The following is a 22,125-nucleotide window of genomic DNA, read 5'->3' as shown; positions in this document are numbered from 1 at the left end:
ATAATACAAACATACAATGGACTGTTACACATCCGTTAAAAAGAGTAGGCTATATTTCTATGTGTGGATGTGGAACAAACTACAAGCTATACAATTCAATGAGAAAATACCAAGTGCATTAGGCTTCCATGTGTGCATATACAAATATTGATATATGTATAAGTATATGCTAGAAACAGGGAACTATGACATATAAAAAGTTGTATAGGCAAAGAATATTTCTGAATGGGTGCATAATAAATTGGAAAGAGTGACTGCCTTTGGAGAGGGATCAGAAATAAGGAGGAAAACTATTTCTCCCTGTGTATTCTTTTGTGCTATTTACATTTTTAACATGTGCATTTACTACATTTCTAATTCCAAATAAAATAAAAAAGTTCCCATTTTCCTAAATGAAAATTTTTATGTTGAAAATAACTAGCTTAGAAAAAAAAGGTACAAGAGAGATACCAAAAGAGACATAAAAAAGGGAGATTTTTTTTTCATAAAAGAGAATTATTATAATGTATATAAATAATGAATTACTACTGTGATGTACACTTGAAATAGGATACTATATGTCAATTATATAGCAATAAAAATACCAATCCCATAAGGTTACATGCTATATAATTCCATTTATAGAACACTGTTGAAATGACAAAATTATAGAAATGGAGAGCAAATTACTGATTGCCAGTGGTTGGGAGGTAAGGCAAGTGTCAAAATGACAATTTGAAACTGATAGAACTATCCTATGCCTTGATTGTCTTGACAGATACACAAGCATACATAGAACCAAATTCACACACATATACACACAAGTGCAAATAAAACTAGGAAAATACGAAAAAGTGGATTACTATGTATTTCAATGATGATTATAATTGAAATATATTATGCATTATAGCTATGAAAGATATTAATATGGGGAGGAACTGGGTGATGGGACAATATCTCTCTTGTCTTACAACTGCATGGGACTCTACAATTATCTCAAAATAGAAAGTTAATTTTTTTTAAATCTATAAAAGGTCAAAATAGGAAGATATTAAGTTTTATTTAGGCAATCATTTTTCTTACAAGGTTATTCAAATGAACTTTTATGTAAAGAAGTTTTTACTCATTTACTGTATCTTACCTAGATTTGCGTATATTAGTACATCCCTCTTTGAGTATTCCTCATAAACCTCTAAGTTTTCCTCATAAAACTTATCAAGACCTAATATTAACTTAGGCATATGTTTGCACACTCTACTAGAAAGTAAACTGCACTAGGGCAGAGTTTCTTTTCATTCAATGTTGTATTCCCATCACCTACAGATCAAAGCTTGCCACATTGCAAGCACAATATTAAATGAATGAAATGAATGCTATTATTCGTGCACTGAGAGATGGGGAGTGTCCCTCAGCCCAGCCTTCTTCACCCTCTCCAATCTGGGAGACCGCAGTTGGACATCCCTCTCACAATCCGGGACTGCCGGCTACCAACCACTCGCCTGCTTGCCTGCCTGATCACCATCTAACCAATCCCCTGCCAACCTGATCAATGCCTAACTGCTCCCCTGCCAACTTGATAGCCCCCAACTGCCCTCCCCTGCTGACCCAATCTCCTCAAAATGCCTTCTGCTGCTGACCTGGTAACCCCCAACTGCCCTCCTTTGTGGCCCCAGTTGCCTCTAACTGCCCTTCCCAGCAGGCCTGGTTCCTTCAACAGCCATCCCCTGCCAGCCTAATCACTCCTAACTGCCCTCCCCTGCAGGCCAGGTCGCCCCTAACTGCCCTCCCCTGCCAGCCCTGGTCTCTCTAACGGCCTTCCCCTGCCAGCCAAGTCGCCCTTAACTGCCCTCCCCTTCTGGCCCAGTTACCCCTAACTGTCCTCCCTTGATAGCCGATCTCCCCTAACTGCCCTCCCGCCCCTACAGGCCTGGTCGCCCCCAACTCCCCTCCCCTGCTGGCCCAATCTCCCCCAAATGCCCTCTACTGCTGGCCTGGTAACCCCCAACTGCCCTCCCCTGCCAGCCCAGTTGCCCCCAACTGCCTTCCCCTGCAGGCCTTGACCCTCCCCAACTTCCCTCCCCTGCCAACCTGGTCATCCCCAACTGTCCTCCCCTGCACGTCTGGTTGCTCCCACTGTCCTCCCCTGCTAACCGTCATCCCCACTGTCCTCGCCTTACCACCCTCCCTTGCCAGCCTGGTGACCCCTAACTGCCCTCCCCTGCTGGCCTGGTCACCTCTAACTGCCCTCTCCCTCTCCCCCTAGCCTAGTCACCCCCAACTGCCTTCCCCTGCAGGCCTGGTCTCTCCCAACTTTCCACCCTTGCTGGCCTGGTCCCTCCCCACTGCCCTCCCTTGTAGTTGAGGGTAGCCCCCAACTACCCTCGCCTGCCAGCCCAGTCACCCCCAACTGCTCTCCCCTGCCGACCTAATCACCCACAACTACCCTACCCTGCTGGCCATCATGTGGCAGCCATCTTTGACCACATGGGGGCGGCCATTTGTGCAAGGGTGTGAGGGTTAATTTGCATATTATCACTATTATATTGGCTGTGTATCCTATATAAAATGCTAATATGCAAATCGACCGAACAGCGAACAATTGGTCATTATGACGCACACTAACCACCAGGGGCAGATGCTCAATGCAGGATCTGCCCACTGGTGATCAGTGCACTCCTATAGCAGGAGCACTACTCAGCCAGAAACAGGTTCTGGCGAGTACAGAGGCAGTGGCAGGAGCCTCTCCCTACCCTCGTGGCAGTGCTAAGGATGGTCAACTGCTGGCTGGGAGCATGCCTGAGTCGTCAGTTGGGCATCTCCCAAGGGCTCCCAAACTGCAAGGCGGTGCAGGCCAGGCTGAGGGACACCCCCTCCCCACCCAAATGCACTGGGCTCTAGTTGTCCAATGATAATGTTTAAATCTATAGCAGCCATCCTAATGGGAAATTCAGTATTTACCTTTCTGTCAGATCATACAAGTTTATGGAAAGAAAAGTGTAACCCTGGCTTAAACAAAAACAATTTTGCCACAAACATTATACATTCCAAAGTTATTTTATGAACTTCAGGTTATCCACTGCTATCTTCCTGTGGTTGGATAGCAACCACAATTCAATAATCTGTAACTAGTTTACTGGTCTTGAAAGAATAGCTGTTCCTCCGTATTGAAAAGGATTGGTTTCTGAACCCCGGTGGATACAAAAACTGAGGACACCCACGTCCCTTATGTAGAATACATATAGCCTATTCACACATCCTCTTATATACTTTGAATTACCTATAATAACACAGTGTAAATGCTATATAAATAGTTGTTACACTATACTGTTTAGGTAATAATGACAAGAAAAATAGTCTATGCATGTTCACTACAGATATAACCATCACAGGCCTAATTGCACAGTGCATGTAAGCAAAGGCATAACATTTTTTTCAAATATTTTCCATCTGCAGTTGGTTGATCTTCAGATGGGAAACCTGTGGATAAAGAGGGCCAACTGTATACTCTCAAATATTTGGGGGGGGGGGGGTAGCGGGGGACAACACAGGGAGCATAGATATACAGGTTAATTACATAGTTATTATTAATAACTAGTGGCCCATTGCAGGAAGATTCCTGCAAGAATAGGGCTTCCTGCAGCCTGAGTGACGCTTCCCCGCTGCCTCACTCCCTGCTCCGCTGCCTCGCTCCCATCTCCACTACCTCACTCCATCCCATCTCCAATGCCTCGCTCACTTCTTCACCGCTTCACTCCCTTCTGCAGCCCTTGGCTTCCTTCTACGCTGTATTCAGTCTTTGCTCCATACCTCTGTATGCAAATTAACTATCTTTGTCCAGTTAATTTGCATACTCACTCCTGATTGGCTGGTGGGCATAGTGAAAGAATGGTCAATTTTCATGTTTCTCTTTTATTAGTGTAGATATTCAATAACAGCAGCAACTAAGACTGATATTTCACTATGTACCAGGCAATACACACTGATAGTGTCACATGCAACACCACCAAGTAGTTACTATTTTTATCTCCATTTTTAAAAGGAGATAAATTTAGGCTTAAGATTAAACATTTGTCCAAGATCACAAAGCCAGTAAGAGAGCCAGAAGTACACTTTAGATCTGTCTTACACCAAAGCTTCACTACTAAGTAAATTAGTAGAACTGAAAACAAGTTTATTTTGACAAATAAATCTATTGGATTTCAAAAAAAGTAATGTACATAAATATATAAATTGGGGTATAATAAATACTTCAGCTGTGCTCTAACCAGTTTGGCTCAGTGGATAGAACGTCGGCCTGTGGACTCAAGGGTCCCAGGTTTGATTACGGCCAAGGTCATGTACCTTGATTGTGAGCACATACCCAGTAGGGAGAGTACAAGAGGCAGCTGATAGATGTTTCTCTCTCATGGATGCTTCTAACTCTCTATCCCTCTCTCTTCCTCTCTGTAAAAAAATCAATAAAATATATATTTTTTAAACAAAATTTTATAGCCAATTTAGTAGTAATAAATTCCTTTAGTTTTCATCTGGGAAACTCTTTATTTCTCCTTCAAGTCTGAATGAAATATTTGCTGGGTTGAGTATGTTGTAGATCCTTTCTTTCAGCACTTTAAATATTTCCTACCACTCCCTTCTAGTCATAAAGTTTCTGCTGAGAAATCAGCTAGTAGCCTTATGGGGTTGGGAGAGGATGGAGTTCCTTTGTTTATGAAATGCTGTTTTCTTCTTGTGACTTAAAGATTATCTTTTTATCCTTAACTTCTGTCATTTTAATTATATAATATCTTGGTGTGGGCCTCTTTGAAACTGTGCTGCTACCTGGAACTAGATGTCTGCTTCCTTCCCCAGATTAGGAAAGTTTCAGTCATATTTCCTCAAATATTTTCTCTTTTTCTCTTTTCCTTCTGCGATCCCTACAATACATATGTTAGTGCACTTGACGTTGTCATAGACATTCCTTAAATTATTCTTTTTCTTATTGATGTTCTGATTTGGCAATTCCCATGATTCTATCCTCCATGAGGTTAATCTGTTCTTCTGTATTATCCAATCTGCTATTGTATTTTTCATTACAATTATCCTTCAGTTGATTGGTTCTTTATTGATTTTTTAAATCTTTGTTGAAGTTCTGAGTTCCTCTATTCTCCACGTTATTTTGGTAAGCATACTTCTTACTGTTACTTGAAATTTTTGTAACATTTTCAGCCTGGTTGGTTTTGCTCAATGGTTAGAGCATCAGCCCGAGGACTGAAGGGTCTTGGGCTCAATTCCCAGTCAAGGGCACATACCTGGGTTGCAGGCTTGAGCCCTAGCTGAGGCAACTAATCGTTGTGTTTCTCTCACATTGGGTCTCTCTCTCTCTCTCTCTCTCTCTACCTCTCTCTCTCCTCAACTCTCCCTCCTCTCCCCTCTTCTCCCTCCCTTCCATTCTCTCTAAAAGGAAAATTATGTTTTTATTCATTTTAGAGGAAGGGAAGAAAGAAGAAAGGAGGAAGAGAGAGAGAAACACTAATGTGAGAGAGAAACATTGATCAGTTGCCTCCCACACACAGCTCAACTAGGGATCAAACCCACAACTGGGAATAGAACTAGCAACCTTTCGGTGCATGGGACAATGCTGAACCACCTGAGCTACATGGTCAGGGCTATTTGAATTCTTTATCAGGCAAATTACTTACCTTTATTTCATTAGGATTTTTTAAAGATATTTTTATTGCCGAAACCAGTTTGGCTCAGTGGATAGAGCGTTGGCCTGTGGACTGAAAGGTCACGGGTTCGATTTCGGTCAAGGGCATGTACCTTGGTTGCGGGCACATCTCCAGTAGGGGGTGTGCAAGAGGCAGCTGACTGATGATTCTCTCTCATGGATGTTTCTAACTCTCTATCCTTCTCTCTTCCTCTCTGTAAAAAATCAATAAAATATTTTAAATATATATATTTTTTTTAAAAAGATATTTTTATTGATTTCAGAGAGGAAGGGAAAGAGAGAAATAGAAACATCAATGATGAGAGAAAAGCATTGATTGACTGCCTCCTGCACACCCTGTAATGGGGACTACACCCACAACCTGACAGGCAATCGAACCATGACCACCTGGTTCATGGATCCATAATCAACCACTGAGTCATACCAGCCAAGCTATTAGGGTGTTTTTCTTGTTCCTTCATTTGGAGTATATTCCTCTGTCTCCTCATTTTGACTATCTGTATCTGTTCCTATGAATTAGATAAAATAACTTTCTCTCCCAATCTTGAAAAAGTGGCCCTATAACAAAGTAGCTTTTGTGTAAACTGTACCAGATGGTTTTAACAGGCCAGTTGGAATAAGAGTGTGATGCCTGAGGTGCTGCCTGGCCAGATAAAACAGGTTGAGGGCAGGGCAATCTGGTGTGTATGCACATGTGATAGCTCCCTCTTGTTCTGGCTCCCCAAGCTAAAATGCGGATTAGGCAATGCAGACTGGTGTCCCAACACTTCAGCACCCTGCTGACCTGAGTGAGGCAGCCTGGTGCACACTGCAGTGTCCCACTTGACCCACTGGGTCAATCTCCAGGTGGGATGACCCTATATTCACACTCTACCACATCCTGTTGTAGCTGGTGAAGTGGCCAGGAAGGCACTACTGCTGCCTTGCAGATTGGACAGTGCACCTGAACAGAACTCCTGCTACACTATCCAAGTGGAGGGAGAATGCAAACAATGCACTCACTGGCCTCTCTGATCCTAAAAAGTTACCTCAGATCCCAGAGAGCTCTAGCAGTTCCCCAATCCTCTATTCAATCACAATCTCGATCTCTCAATCTCAATTTCTCTCCCTCTGCCCCCATTCTCCACCCTTTCTCTGTCTCCTTTGGTGTGCAGTAGCTATAGAAGCTGTTCAATTGGCTCTCAGTTGTCTCTCAAAGACTGTCATATATATAGTTATAAATTCAGCATGTTCATGGGAGGTGAGCTCAGCATCTTCCTAAGCTGCCATTTTTTTTTTTTTTTAGAAACATTCTTTTTTTTTTTTTAAATATATTTTATTGATTTTTTTACAGAGAGGAAAGGAGAGGGATAGAGACTTAGAAACATCAATGAGAGAGAAACATTGACCAACTGCCTCCTGCACAACCCCTACCGGGGATGTGCCCACAACCAAGGCACATGGCCCTGACTGGAATCAAACCTGGACCTTTCTGTCTGCAGACCGATACTCTATCCTAGGGGTGTCGAACTCAATCAGAGAAGGGGCCAAAATCTAAAATCCAGCCTAAATCGCAGGCCGAATGGTTTACTGAACAGTCATAAACTGTCATTGTGATGGAAACGCAGCGGAGTGCAGTGATGACAGCGCAGTGCGGGCCACATTGCAAGGCCTGGCGGGACGGATTTGGCCCGCGGGCCTTGTGTTTGACACATGTGCTCTATCCACTGAGCCAAACCAGTTTCGGCCTAAGCTGTCACCTTGGTCCCTCTCTTCTTATTGCCTCACACCGTATAATACATTAAGGAACAGTATAACATATTAAAGAAAGTAAAATAAAATAATCAATTGCAAACATTTAAAGCAGTTAGCCATTAAATCAACAATACAATCCTCTTCCCTGATTTCCTGAGCAACTTGACTTACTACTAACTGATATGAAGCAATTTTCTTACCCATAAGAAGTCACAACTTACATATGACTGAGGATTATAAGAAAAAGCCTACAGCAAAAAAGAGGAGCCTCAGGTTTTACCCAGTCAAGTTAAAGCAAGCCTATTGAATCCAAATACATGATTCAGCTATTTAAGTAAATAACTGTTACATGACTAAATATTAATTTTTTAAATGCTTTCTTAGCATTAACTGCCTGTCCTCTGACGACCCAATATCTTGCCAAAACCAGTTTGGCTCAGTAGATAAGAGTGTCAGTCTGTGGACTGAAAGGTCCCAGGTTCGGTTCCGGTCAAGGGCATGTACCTTGGTTGCAGGCACATCCCCAGTAGGGGTGTGCAAGAGGCAGCTGATTGATGTTCTCTCTCATCGGTGTTTCTAACTCTCTATCCCTCTCTCTTCCTCTCTGTAAAAACTCAATAAAATACATTTTTTTTTATAAAAAGACCCTATATCCCAGGCAATTATATTCCCTTTTTGAGATATGAAGTGACCCCTCACCTTTGAACCATTGCTAGTATTTTTCTCCAACTCCCATCTTCACCTAGCATTTATGTCCCAAATCCACTACTTCTATGAAAACCCTAGAAAGACCACAGATTAAATCAAACACTAGCATTTTTAAAGTGTCTCTTTTTGTAGGTGACAAAACTACTGTTCATTGCTTACTAAACATTACTCTTAAATAAATTTGGGCCACAATTTACACATTCAGCAAAGATTTATCTTGAAATTGTAAAGTTTCTTCTCAAAAGTGATAAAGTTCCACCAATAAAGAGAAACTATTTCTTACAAAACATTTTAAGTTACAAATTAATTTCTTAGCATATCAACCTTACCAAATAAGTCTCTGTTAAAGTCAAGCCCATCCCAGCAAAAGAAATATGACTGGCCAGGCAGTGTTTGAACCTGGGCCTAAGAACCAGGAGGTCACATGTCCTGGTTGTGGACTTGATCCCCAAATAGGGGCGTGCAGGAGACAGCAGATCAATGATTCTCATCATTGATGTATATCTCCGACCCCCTCTTCCTCTCTGAAAGCAAGAAAAGAAATAAAACAATCTTTCACACACACAAATCTCTGGCAAGACACTAATCCTTAAAGAGCAAGTAAGTGCTACAACATCAAGTTCATTTGCAGTCTTACAAAAATGTTCTGACATCCAAGTTACCTATCAAATTATTTGAAGATTCAAAAACTGTCTAGAAATACCAAAAAAGCAGGACTTTCCCACTTGGTTTAGAAATGCTCGATATATTCAAAACAGAAAAGGAAAGTCTGACACCTGTTCTACTTCTTTCTTTAGGACAACATTCTGTAAAATAGGTTACACTTAAACCCTTATTACAATTCTAAATTCTACCCACACAAACAACTAAAAAGTTGTAAGTCAATAGAGAATAACAAATGATTTTAAAAGATATAACAACCCTAAAATTTCTGAACCCAAGTCCCTACACAAGATATGCTTTCAAGGCTCCACGTTGAGTTCACTGGATACAAAGTTGTAGAAGGCATAATCCCCCTACTGACACCCAGCAAACTTATTCCAAAAAATTATGTTGAAATGCAAGTCTTGTGAAATTCCTCCTCTACATTTTCAACTAAATCTGAACACACTAAGAGCTGCGGTTTATTAACTCCCAATCCTTCGAAAGCCTTTTCTGCCTGGAAAACTCTTCTCCCATAAGCCTTACACAAACTTTTCCGTTCTTTCAACCTACTCCAGGAAGCCTTAACCCCGCCCCACTACCTCCACACCCACTGGGGAACCTCAACACTCTGCAGACACCGCTCCACACAGGCAACACACCGGTGCCTGCAAGCCCGGCCCCTCTCCACACACCCCGGAAACGACACCCCCTTTCTCACACTCCGCGCTCCAAAGCCTCTCCCCCTCTTCCCCGCCCCCACTCACACCATCCCGGTCCACCCACCCACGTTCCCGGGAACCCAGCCTCCCCTCACTCCTCGGCTCGCCCTAGGCCGTGAGAAGGGGAAGCAGGAAGAAGGAAGGAAGAAGCAGGCCTAGCCTAGGCCGCTCAGACCGCCTCGGGAGGCAGGGGAGAGCCCGCGAGCCAGGCTCGCCTGCAGGGCCTCATCCGGCCTCACCCGGGCCGCGGGCCCTAGGCCTTCCGTCCGCCGCCGCCCGCCCGGCCCGACCACACTCACTTGCCAGCCGCGGTCCGTCGAGTCCGCCGCCGCCACCGCCACCGCCGCCGCCGCCAGCTGCGGCTCCTGCCCCCGGGGTCCCCAGGTCCGGCTTCTTGGGCCCCGGGGGCGGCCCGGCCCCCCCGCCCGGCACCGCTCCGGGCGGAAAGCCGGCCACGGGCGCGCCCGCCAGCGCCAGGGGGACGCTGTTGCTATGGAGGCCGAGGCCCGCGGCCGCCCCGGCGGGGTCCTCGTGCAGGAACTGACACTCCTCCCCGTAGAAGCAAGTCTTGTCCTTGGCGTAGTAGCGGCAGTACTTGAGCTTCACTCCCGTCGCCGCCCCGCCGGGGACGCCCCCGACCCCCGGCGGGGCCACCACCGCCACCGCCGCCGCCAGTGCGGAGGAGGAGGAAGAGGAGGCGGCGGCCGAGGGGGGCGGGAGGCCGCCGCCACTGTTCATGGCAACGCCGCAGCCTCGCCTTCCGCTGCTGCCCGAGGAGCCGCCGCCACCATAGACCGGGGAGGGAAGGAGGCCGCCGCCGGAGCCGGAGAAGAGCCGGGCGGGTGGGTCTGTCCCGCAGCGGGAGCCCAGGCCGCCCGGGGAGAGGGGGGGAGAGGGGAGGGAGGACGGGGTAGGAGGGCGCGGAGGGGAGGGGGAGTTGGGATTCTCTCAACTCACTCTCTCGTTCTCTTTTCTTAAAGGGGCCGTGCGGGACGACGGGGTGGGCGCGAGGGCCCAGGCAGGGATTTCGAGGGCGCGGGCGAGGGGAGGGGGAGCTGCAGCCGCGAACAGGTGGGGAGGGCGGAGCGCCGGTTTATTTTTAAATTCTGCCTCCACTCTCCCTCTCGCGCTCTGGTTCCTCCGAGTTGTTTATTCCATTTTCCTCTTCCTGAGACGGCCGTCGGCGCCGCGCATGCGCGGCGAGGCGCGGGGCCTTGTGGGTAGCGGGAACGCTAGGGGAAGCCCGGCCAGGCGTCCGGTCCCCGGGCGCCTGCGAGCCTGCGTCAGAGAGGCGGGCGGTCCGCAGTGGCTTTCCCACACGCTCATCCGGCTGGTGAAGTTCTCACGAGACCAACTATTTTGTGTATCCTCTTGCTTGTAAAGCCAGATGTTATTTTCTGATGGAAGGGACAAGAGTAACTGCAAAACCGCGCTTGGAGGACCCGCATCTGGAGAGGGAGCCCAAGCAAGACCTTGCTCCATTTGAAGAATATTTTCCTGTTTGCCATACTTCCTCTCCCTCTTTTTTTACCACCCTACTTTTTTTCCCTTCTTCTTGAAGATGATGACAGTTACAGGGCTGAATAAATTCTGGCGTTCTATTAAAAAAAAAAAAAAAAAAGACAATCAAAACAAGGTTGATTTAGGCAAACCCCTGCTCGGTGCTGCACCTGTTTTCTCTGAATTTATGTTACTGAAAGCCTTCAGCCAAATATGAAAAATAAGATGCTTCCTGGTGACAACACTGTCTAGGCAGCTACGGAAGGTTTCATTTATAAATATATTAGGTTTTGTTTTTCAGCCTAGCCTTGATTTGAAATTCATTTTATAAAAGATACTTTTTCCCCTCAGAGCTCTCTGATGTTTTGGTCTGCTATTATTAAAAAGCTTTCAGGAATTTTAAAGAATTTCTATGAAGGGAAAAGTAATTTTAGCATTTTAATTTTTCTTCTCTGTAAAAGATTTTCTCAAAAAGCAGTATGGCGGTTATTAAGGGGGACTGGGGATGTTTGTTGGTAGTATTTAAGGAATTATGGCAACAGAAGAGACACAAAAGAACAGATATAAACAAGTGTACCACAAGGCAAAAAAGGGGAAAAGCGGATTCCATAGACCACAAACTGGTAAGCCTGGAGATGCTCTTTAGCTAAATTTGAAAATAATTACATTGTATTATGTCTTTGTTTTAAAACATTTTCCCATATTTATTCACCATATTTATTAATGCCTATTACATGTACAAGGAACTGTGCTAGAAGCTAGAGAAGTAAATGTAAACAAGATGCAGTCTTGTCTGAGTTAAATGTTTTGTTTTTCCTCTAGTTGGAGAAGCAGTAAGTACTCAGGCAATTATAAACCAGTGTCTTAAGTGCTAACCTTATCACATTGGCTGATAGAGGATTTTATAGATCTTATACTTCATGGAGAAAGTTGATACCTTAATAGTAGGAGTTGAGAACATCTTTTAATTCTGAGAGAGCTGAGTTTATAACTAGAACTTACAATAGCTGTGTTATGTCCTAGCCGGTTTGGCTCAGTGGAAGGAGTACCTGTAGGCTTGTGGACTAAAGGGTCCCGGGTTCGATTCCAATCAAAGGTACATGCTGGGTTTGGGGCTCAGTCCCCAGTGGGGTGCATGCAGGAGGCAGCCAATCAATGATTATCTCTCATCATTGATATTTCTTTCTCTTCCTCTTTCTGAAATCAATAAGACTTTTTTAATTTTATTTTTAGAACAATAGCTGTTACTCTGGGTAAGTTGCTTCACTTTTCTATGCCATATCTGTAAAGAAGATAAGAATAGTACATACTTCATAAAGTATAAAGGAATGTATTGTGGTATATAAAGTATCCCATGCTTAGTAATAATTAAGTATGTTGCATCTATTGCTATTAGTAATATCGCATTCCAAGCAAAACAAACAGCTTGTACAAAGGCTCTGAGGAGAAAGAGAGATTAGACTGTTTAGAATAGTGATCATGTAGGATTGAGCAGGGACCATATTACAGAAGTCCTTATAAAGCATGTTAAAGGATTAGATTTTTTTCCTCAGGACAATAGAAAGTTATTAAAGGGTTTTTTGAAGTCAAGTAATGACATGATCAATGTCCCTTTAGAAAATAAATTTGATCCATCTAAGAACCCTAGGAGGAAAGTAGAGAAGGTGGGTTACCCCCATTTGTCGATGAACAAACTAAGACCTAGAGTTATACAAAATTACCAGCTGTAAATTGCAAAGCCAGAACTTCAACTCAGAGCTTCTAATTACAAAATATGTGCTTTTCCCATTCATTACACATTTTGCCATTTCTAAGTGAAGTATATGCCTTTTGATGGCTTAGAATAGGGGTGTCGAACTCAATCAGAGAAAGGGCCAAAATCTAAAATCCAGCCTAAATCGCGGGCCGAATGGTTTACTGAACAGTCATAAACTGTCATTGTGATGGAAACACAGCGGAGTGCAGTGATGACAGCGCGGTGCGGGCCACATTGCAAGGCCTGGCGGGACGGATTTGGCCCGAGGGCCTTGTGTTTGACACATGTGGCTTAGAAAATGGTGTCTTATAGAGCGATAACAGAGGTTCATTAAGTTCATGCCAAATTAAGCATGTCATTCCAACCTTTATTGAGAATATACTCTATACTATGTACCAATCAAGTTCTGTTCTAGACTCTAATATACAAAATGTGTGAGATATAGACTGTCATCAAGAATTACTGGGAATCGTTGAAGCCGGTTTGGCTCAGTGATAGAGCGTCGGTCTGCGGACTGAAAGGTCCCAGGTTCGATTCCGGTCAAGGGCATGTACATTGGTTGCGGGCACATCCCCGGTAGGGGGTGTGCAAGAGGCAGCTGGCCGATGTTTCTCTCTCATCGACGTTTCTAGCTCTCTATCTCTCTCCCTTCCTCTCTGTTAAAAATCAATAAAATATAATAAAAAATAAAAATTAAAAAAAGAATTACTGGGGATCATGAGGGAAACTCCAAAGATAAGTAACTCATCCCTAAAAACCATGTTTGACAAAGTTTTCTATTAAATTCTGTGAACAAGATGAGAGAAAGTAGACTGAGATGCTAGAGCTATTGTAGGTGACTTCAATACTCTGATTAGTCATTATCAGCACGTTGATAAAACTAGCTTTAGAGTTCCTTGAACAATATCCATAGAGTATTGATAAATTGGTATATTTCAACATGGGCTTTACAATCTTCATTTGGACACTCCGTAGCCTTCTTTTATGGGGGGAAAATGGTATCTACTGCCTAGATGAAGAAATATAAGACATATTTAGTATGTTGCAAAACAATGGGGATAATACAATAAATGACAGGATTTGTAAACCTCTATCAGCTAGAAAAATTTGCCACTGTTAACAAACAAAACCTGAATTAAATTGGGGAAAACAGAGCAAACAGTCACTTATTTTGTAATTAATCCTCGCCCGAGGATACTTTTCCATTCGTTTTTAGAGAGAGTGGGACATGAAAAGACAGAGAGAAACATCAATCTAAAAGAAACACATGGATTGGTTGCCTCCTGCAGGAGCCCCTACCAGGGCCCAAGATGGGGAAGAGCTGCAGTCAAGGCCCATGCCCTTGATCAGAATCAAACCCAGGACTCTTCAGTCTGCAGGCAGACGCTCTATCCATTGAGCCAAACAGGCTAGGGCCAAAAAATCACTTTAATACATTTTTTATGATACACTCTCTTATCCCACCCCACCCCAAGCAAGTTAGCAGTGTTTTTTCCAAAGCCCTTTAAAATGTACATTGCCTCCACACAAAAAATATAAATAAATAAAATGTACATTGCCTTTGAAATATTATTATTCTATTTAAATAATTCCTAAAAAAATAATAATAACTATTGGTGTGATCAATGCAAAAGAGGAAATTTCTAAATTCTGAAAACCAAAGGGGATGGTTAAATAATGGACTATCCACTAGTAATATTATGCAGTCATTAAAAAAAAGCATCAAGCCTGGCCAGAGTGGCTCAGTGGTTAAGTATGGACCTATGAACCAGGAGGTCACAGGTTGGTTCCCGGTGAGGGCACATGCCCGGGTTGCAGGCTGGATCCCCAGTGTGGGGTGTGCAGGGGGCAGCTGATCAGTGATTCTCTCTCATCATTGACATTTCTCTCTCTCTCTCCCTCTCTGTTCCTCTCTGAAATGAATAAAAATATATATTTTTACATGGTAGCATAAAAAATGTACAATGCTTATGACACATTGTAAATATTTAACAAAAAAGTATATATGCTGCATTGTTATACTGATGTAAATAATTTAAAAAATAAAGATTAAAGTAACTGTCTCAAAACATTGTGTTTTTACTAAGATGGGAAGATAGAGTAGATTTTTCATATGCTTCCCAAATTTGTATCTTAAACATTATTTCTAAAATAGAAAAATAAGCATTAAAATTTACTGTAACTTTTTTTAAAAATATATATTTTATTGATTTTTTACAGAGGAAGAGAGAGGGATAGAGAGCTAGAAACATCGATGAGAGAGAATCATCGATCAGCTGCCTCTTGCACACCCCCTACTGGGGATATACCCGCAACCAAGGTGCATGCCCTTGACCAGAATGGAACCTGGGATCTTTCAGTCCGCAGGCCAAAGCTCTATCCACTGAGCCAAACTGATTTCAGCTAAAATTTACTGTAACTTAATCTTAACCTTTTAATTCGGAGGAGTACATTGATGTATATTAAATTGTTTTCTGTATTTTGGTTTTGTTTTTTCAAATTAATTTGAATACAATTGGACACTCTGTTGGCATTTCTTCAAATTTTCACTAGTCCAGTGTTTCTCAAGATATATTTCATGAAAGACAGTTCAACCATATATTAATTGGTACTACACAAAGAAAAACATACTATTGTTGAGAATGTTTGGGAAACATTCAAGTAAATTATTTACTTCAAATTTTTTTTCTATCCTTGAATATGTTTGTGATATGTATATATCTCAAAAAGCAGGATATAATATGCAGAATTTACAAAAAGGTTTTGCCACAAGACACTTTTTTCTCTAGTCACTTTGTGGAGTTAGTGTTCCTGGATTTTTTAGAAACACTGTCCTAATCACAGGTCTTCTTGATTTCCTATTATAACCTATTTTAAAATTTGTCCACATTTTAAAAAATATATTTTTATTGCTGAAACCAGTTTGGCTCAGTGGATAGAGCATTGGCCTGTGGACTGAAGGGTTCTGGGTTTGATTCCGGTCAAAGGCATGTACTATGGTTGTGGGCGCATCCCCATTAGGGATTGTGCAGGAGGCAGCTAATATATAGATGTTACTCTCTCATCAATGTTTCTAACTCTCTATCCCTCTCCCTTCCTTTCTGTAAAAAAATCAATAAAATATTTAGAATATATATATATATATTTTTTTAATTGATTTCAGAGAGGAAGGGAGAGAGAAAGAGAAACATCAATGATGACAGAGAATCATTGATTGGCTGCCCCTTGCACACCGCACACTGGGGATCAAGCCTGCAAACCAGGCATGTGCCCTGACCTGGAATCAAACCATGACCTCCCTAGTTTATAGGTCAATGCTCAACCACTGAGCCACACCTGCCAGGCTGTCCACATTTTTAAACTGATTTGAGAGAGAGAGAGAGAGAGAGAGAGAGAGAGAGAGAGAGAGAGAGAGAGAGAGAGAGAGAAAGAAAGAAAGAAGAAGAAGAGGAGGAGGAGGAGGAGGAAGAAGAAGAAGAAGAAGAAGTAGTACAACAACAACAACAAGAAGAAGAACAACAACAACAACAACTACTACCAGGACTGTCTGCATCCTTTTAATATGTTTTCTAGTCACTGTCCTAGCTTATTAGAACAGGAGCCCATTCTATCTAGAACTAACTTTTTCTCTCATGCTCTGAACTTCCCCTAACATTTTCTCAGGAATCTAGTCATTCTCCATCTTATTTTTTCTGACTCTTCTTTAAGTATATGTGCTGCTGAAGGGAGGAGCATTCTGGGTCGCCTTTTAGTACATGAATATAAAAAGTCATATTTAAATAAATGTTAAGGCTATCATTCTATTGTGAACCTTCCCTAGCCGGTTTGGCCTGCAGACTGAAGGGTCCCCGGTTTGATTCCGTTCAAGGTTACACACCTCAGTTGTAGGCTCCATCCCCTACCCTGGTTGGGGCATCTGTGGGAGGGAGGCCACCAATCGATGTGTTTCTCTCAAATCAATGTTTCTCTCTCTCTCTCCCCCTCTCTTCCACTCTCTCTAAAAAATCAATGGAAAAAATATCCTCGAGTGAGGATTAACAAAACAAAAAAAAAGAAAGAAAAATCCCAGGAACAAATATCGCTGGTAGGAGGGCTAACTGATACAGCCACTTAGGAGGGCAATTGGTAACAAGTATAAAATTTTTAAATATTCATGCCTTATTACCCAGCAATGCCACTCTTGGTATCTACTCTAGATGAACACTCGTGCACAAGGAGGCTTGCATAACGATGTTCGTTTGAGACATTGTTGATAATAACCTAAATGGTCATAGAGAGATGGAATTACTTGTGCCTTTATTCTCTAAAATTTATTGTTGAATAAAAAGGCATGATGCAGCCTGGTCAGTGCAACTGTGGCCCAGTGTTTGAACCACCCATGCATGAAACTGGAGGTCAATTCCCAGTCAGGGCCCATGCCCAGGTTGTGATACAGAAGGCAGCTAATTGATGATTCTCTCTCATTGTTATTTCTATCTCTTCCCTCTACCTTCCTCTCTCTGAAATCAATAAAATCATTTTTAAAAAGTGGTATGATGCAGATAAAAATTATCTAGTCTCTTCTCACAGTATGCATCTCCTAAAAATACATTTTGTAGGCAACTGCCTACTTCTATAATAGAGTTGTCTCTTTAGGTAGGGCTAATTTTTGAGTATCCTAAACTAAAAGTAAATCTTCAGACAACTCATAAATTACTCTTATGCTAATGAATATTACATCTAAACCTGCAAATAATCCATCAATTATATTTACTTTGGGATATAGTGTGAGAACTATTTTTTGTCTTGGTGGCTTCCAGCAACATTCCCCTAGCAACAGATTGCTAAAAGCTAATGTTAGTATTCATTTGTATTAAGTACCAATAATTGGGAAGAAAACTTTACATTTTCTCAATGATTGAGTATTGTGTTAGTGACAGTTACTTAAGTTTAAAAATTATTCCCCAAGATAGTTTAGAGTGGAAATTACATGTATAGACTATTTTCAAATCCCAGAAATTAAAACTGTTTATATATATATATATATATATATATAGTATATTAAAGTTCTATGTCATCTTACGCTCTAAGTTCTGCTCTAAAATTCTATACAAGGTTATCTGCAGTTGCCTCATGTTACTCTTGGTTTGGAGGGCTGGGGTTTGTTGTTTTTTTCATCCTCACCCAAATATATTTTTCCATTGATTTTAGAGCCAGTGGAAGATAGATGGAAAGACAAAGAGAAATATCAGTGTGAGAAAAACATTGATTGGTTGCCTCCTGTCCAGGGCCCAGGAGAGGGAGGAGCCTACAATTGAGGTACATGCTGTTGACCAAATCCAACAAATCCAAAGCAGGTCCCTTCTATCTGCAGGCCGACACTCTATCCACTGAGCCAAACCAGCTAGGGCTGACAAATTTTGGCTACACCCAAAACGAACACCTTCCTATTTGTGGTAATTATAAATAACTGTATGTTGAAAGATTGCTTAGTGTATCTATGACACACTGCTAGACAAGATAGTCTGTTAGCACCGTCATACTTATATCCTTGTATAAATTGTACAGATTGCTCATTCAGTCTTTGTGGTAGTAAAATGTGCTACCTTAAAGTTTCCAAAGGACTTAAAGAGTCTCATTCTTTTTAAATTCCTTTGAGATTATATGATTTTAATATTAATTGTACTTTGGAAATAACCCTGATAATCCAGTATATCATTGTTATCCTCCCGTACAGCTACCATCAGTCTTACAGAAGTACCTTTAACTTAGCAAAGCCCACTGCCACCATTTCTGTTGGTTAAGCATGCTACTCCAGAAAACCACTTAATATTTCCACTGTGTGTAATATGCTGTAATGTTATGTTTTATAATTTAATTTTAAATCTGATAGTTCAATATAGTTCAGCATTAATAATTGATTTTACTATTTCAAAGATCATGTATTTGTTTCAGTGCAGATTTTCTAGTTCATACTCTTTGATGAAAAGCTTTAAATCAGAAGACTTACTGAAAAAAATATGTATTAAAGCAAGAATCTTAATGAGATATGTCATTAATAAAATTAGCCGAAACCGGTTTGGCTCAGTGGTAGAGCATCGGTCTGCGGACTGAAAGGTCCCAGGTTCGATTCCGGTCAGGGGCATGTACGTTGTTTGCGGGCATATCCCCGGTAGGGGGTGTGCAAGAGGCAGAGAAACGACCACAGTGTTTCTCTCTCATCGATGTTTCTAGCTCTCTATCTCTCTCCCTTCCTCTCTGTAAAAAATCAATACAAATATTTTTTTAAAAAATAAATAAATAAATAAATAAAGATTAAAATGTTGCTCCTGGAAGCAAGAAATGTTTTTTACAGTCTGTTACTGACTTCATATTACCTACTATAGAGCAAGGATCTGGGTAATACAGTTTATTTAGAATTTTTGAAGTTTGCTTAAATGCAAGCAAAACTCCCACTGCACAGGCCACTGAATGAGTAGGAACAACCACTGACTGGTCTTAAGCTGTCCAACAGACCCTCAAACAGGAAATGGAATAACGGATTGTGGAAAATTAAACAATTTCTTATTAAAAAAAAAAAAACTTTCAGGTTAGATTAAGGAAAAAAGACTATATTTTTATCAGGATTCAATCAGAGAAACACAGCCACTATGAGTGATATCTGTACAGAACTGAGTTGGCCTATACAGTAATGTAAAAGGAGTGCTGGATGTGAATAAGAACAGGACAAACTGGAGCCTAAAAGGACAATGGAACTGTTTAGGATGAACTGGAATCCCCATCTGTTTCTCACTGAGTTCAGAGGTTGTCATGGCGTTGCACATGCACTTGGCCCAGGAATCATAAAAGCTGAAGCAACTTTAGGTCCTGGTGCTTCCCCACACCAATAGGGCAGCTTGTAGATCAGTGGCCTTAATGCCTGGTGCCCCCCACCTTCCAGATTACGTGCACATTCCTCTGTGCTAAACATTAATTAAGAACCATATATCGGGTCTAGTAATAATTAATGTCGTTTTTAAACATTCGTTTAAAATCTTGCTTGGCGTTGACTTGTATTGACATAACCTTCAAACACGTGGTATCTACAGAACGTGTGAAGTGCAATTAACAAGTTTTGCTTGAAAAAGTTTGTGTTTGGTTTGGTTTTTGTTGCAAAACCAGGGCTAAGAAGATGGCGGATGAAGAGCATATTTGGCACTGCATGCTTTACGAGTTCCAATTAGGAAGAAAAGCAAGTGAGGCTGCAAAAAACATCTGTAGTGCTCTTGGTCAAGATGCAGTTAGCGCCAGAAAATGCCAGCGTTGGTTTGAGAAATTTCGCGAGGGAAATTTTTCGTTAGATGACAAGAGTGGTCGAGGCCGTGTGTCCAATTTTGATCAAGAAGCTCTTCAAGCTCTTTTGGTGCAAAATCCTCAAATTACCCAACAAGAGCTTGCGACAACTTTAAATTGTTCACAAAAAACAATTTCCAATCAATTGCGTGCACTTGGCAAAGTCCAAAAGTTTGGAAAATGGGTTCCTCATGAGTTGACCGACAACAACCGTAATCAAAGAGTCACAATTTGCAGTTCGCTCCTCTCTCGTCAAAACCGTTTGCCGTTTTTAGAGCAAATTGTTACCGGAGATGAAGAATGGGTGCTGTATGTTAATTTGAAAAGGCGGCCTCAATGGTTGGACAAAAATGAGGCTCCGCAGGCCACGCCAAAACCTGACTTGCATGCGAAAAAAGTGATGTTGTGTGTTTGGTGGAATTTTGAAGGAATTCTTCATTATGAACTTTTACCATCTAACCAAACCATTACAAGTGCAGTGTATAGTGCCCAATTGGAAAGGTTAGCCCAAGCTTTAAGAGAAAAAGAACCCGCGCTGATTAATCGGAAGGACGTAATTCTTCACCACGATAACGCACGACCGCATACTGCAAGAATCACTGCTGAAAAACTGCGCCAGTTGGAATGGGAAGTTCTCCCTCAACCTGCATATTCTCCTGATATTGCCCCTTCCGATTACCATTTGTTTCGTTCTTTGCAAAACTTTCTTCTTGGAAAAAAATTTAATAATGAAGAATGCCTCAAAAATGCATTGACCAAATTTTTTGCATCAAAATCACAAGAATTTTACAACACAGGGATTAAAATGCTTCCTGAGCGTTGGGCACAAGTAGTAGAAAACAACGGCAACTATATTGTTGATTAAATTTTGTTGTATTTAAATAAATTCGATTTTAAAAATATTAGAAAACGACATTAATTATTACTATACCTAATAGGAAATAAATTATGCTAACTACAACTTCCAGTATAGCTAATTTGACATAGTCCTTGACTTGTCAACTTGGTATCTCTGTATGATTTAAATATTTTAACTTGAAAATAAAAATGATAGCAAAGTATAATTCCAGCTAGGCTAATAGCTAATCTTCATAAACTTAAAACAAGCAACCCTACCCCCAAAGAAGGATGCAAAGTTTCTTTGTCCATGTTTGGGTGATATTCACACGTAATTGAATTACTCTCCTATTGATATCCTATAACTTACTATTAATGCAAATTGTGTTAAATGGAAGGGGAATCAAAGAGGAGAGGAAAAGGTTGTTTAATATATACAAAGATATTCAATCAAAAGAAGAAATTACTATTCCAACTCTGTTTCTTCAACTTAACCACATAGTCGTGCCTATTTATATTACTACCTTCTTGACCTGGCCGATGTGGCTCAGTTGGTTGGAGTGTTGTCAGGTACAGCAAAAGGTGGCAAGTTCAATTACCAGTCAGGGCACAGACCCAGGTTGTGGATTTAATCCCCAGTCAGGGCACCTGCATGAGGCAATGGATCAATGTTTCTAGCTCTTTCTCTTTCTCTTTCCCTCCCTCCTTCTCTTTCTTTAAAACCAATTAAATGGCCTAACTGGTTTGGCTCAGTGGATAAAGTGTCAGCCTGTGGGCTGAAAGGTCCCAGGTTCAATTCCAGTCAAGGATATGTGCGAGGGGCTGTTTCTCTTGTTTTCCGTGTCCATTTCCATCACGGAATAGGAAACAATCAGGTTTCTGAGTGGAGGAGCTGGGGATTAAGAAATTAAAAAAAGAAAGAGGCCAAGAGGCAGAAATAGATTCATCAAGCTGGGAGCTAGGGGGGCGCCATTCCTCTCTGATGGAGAGGCAGCAAGCCCTGAGCCACGCAGCAGATTTATTTTATAGGGTCAAAGGAGCTTATTTGCATTCTTAACTAGGCCCTAGCATTGCTGGATTTACATATCTAGACCCACCCCTGCTGACACCTGGACAAAGGTAAGTCAGAAACTGAATAACACCCAGCCCTCTTGGACTCTGCCAGTGCCTTGGGCTCATATGATAATTTAAAGGATGTCCAGTGCCTTCGCAGGTGGCGCTCTACAAGC

General features: G+C 41.8%; 1 protein-coding gene across 7 annotated transcripts in view; it reads right to left on the bottom strand.

Annotated features, from left to right (window-relative positions):
- PAN3 (poly(A) specific ribonuclease subunit PAN3) overlaps nucleotides 1-10,363 on the bottom strand; it is a 163,032-nt gene extending 152,669 nt beyond the window's left edge. For all 7 annotated transcript variants that reach the window (XR_004990857.2, XM_036454657.2, XM_036454660.2 and 4 more), the window contains exon 1: nucleotides 9,792-10,363. Coding sequence is in view for 6 of the 7 variants with exons in the window: in XM_036454657.2 (XP_036310550.1) it covers nucleotides 9,792-10,230 (439 nt within the window). In the remaining variant the exon portion in view is untranslated. The remainder of the gene's footprint in view (nucleotides 1-9,791) is intronic.
- Between the last annotated feature and the right edge of the window lie 11,762 nt (nucleotides 10,364-22,125).

Source organism: Pipistrellus kuhlii, unplaced genomic scaffold (genome assembly GCF_014108245.1).
Source record: "Pipistrellus kuhlii isolate mPipKuh1 unplaced genomic scaffold, mPipKuh1.p scaffold_m20_p_3, whole genome shotgun sequence".
In the NCBI taxonomy this organism is placed as follows: domain Eukaryota; kingdom Metazoa; phylum Chordata; class Mammalia; order Chiroptera; family Vespertilionidae; genus Pipistrellus; species Pipistrellus kuhlii.
The sequence above is the reverse complement of the archived record's forward strand: the minus strand, read 5'-3'. Positions and strand labels throughout refer to the sequence as shown.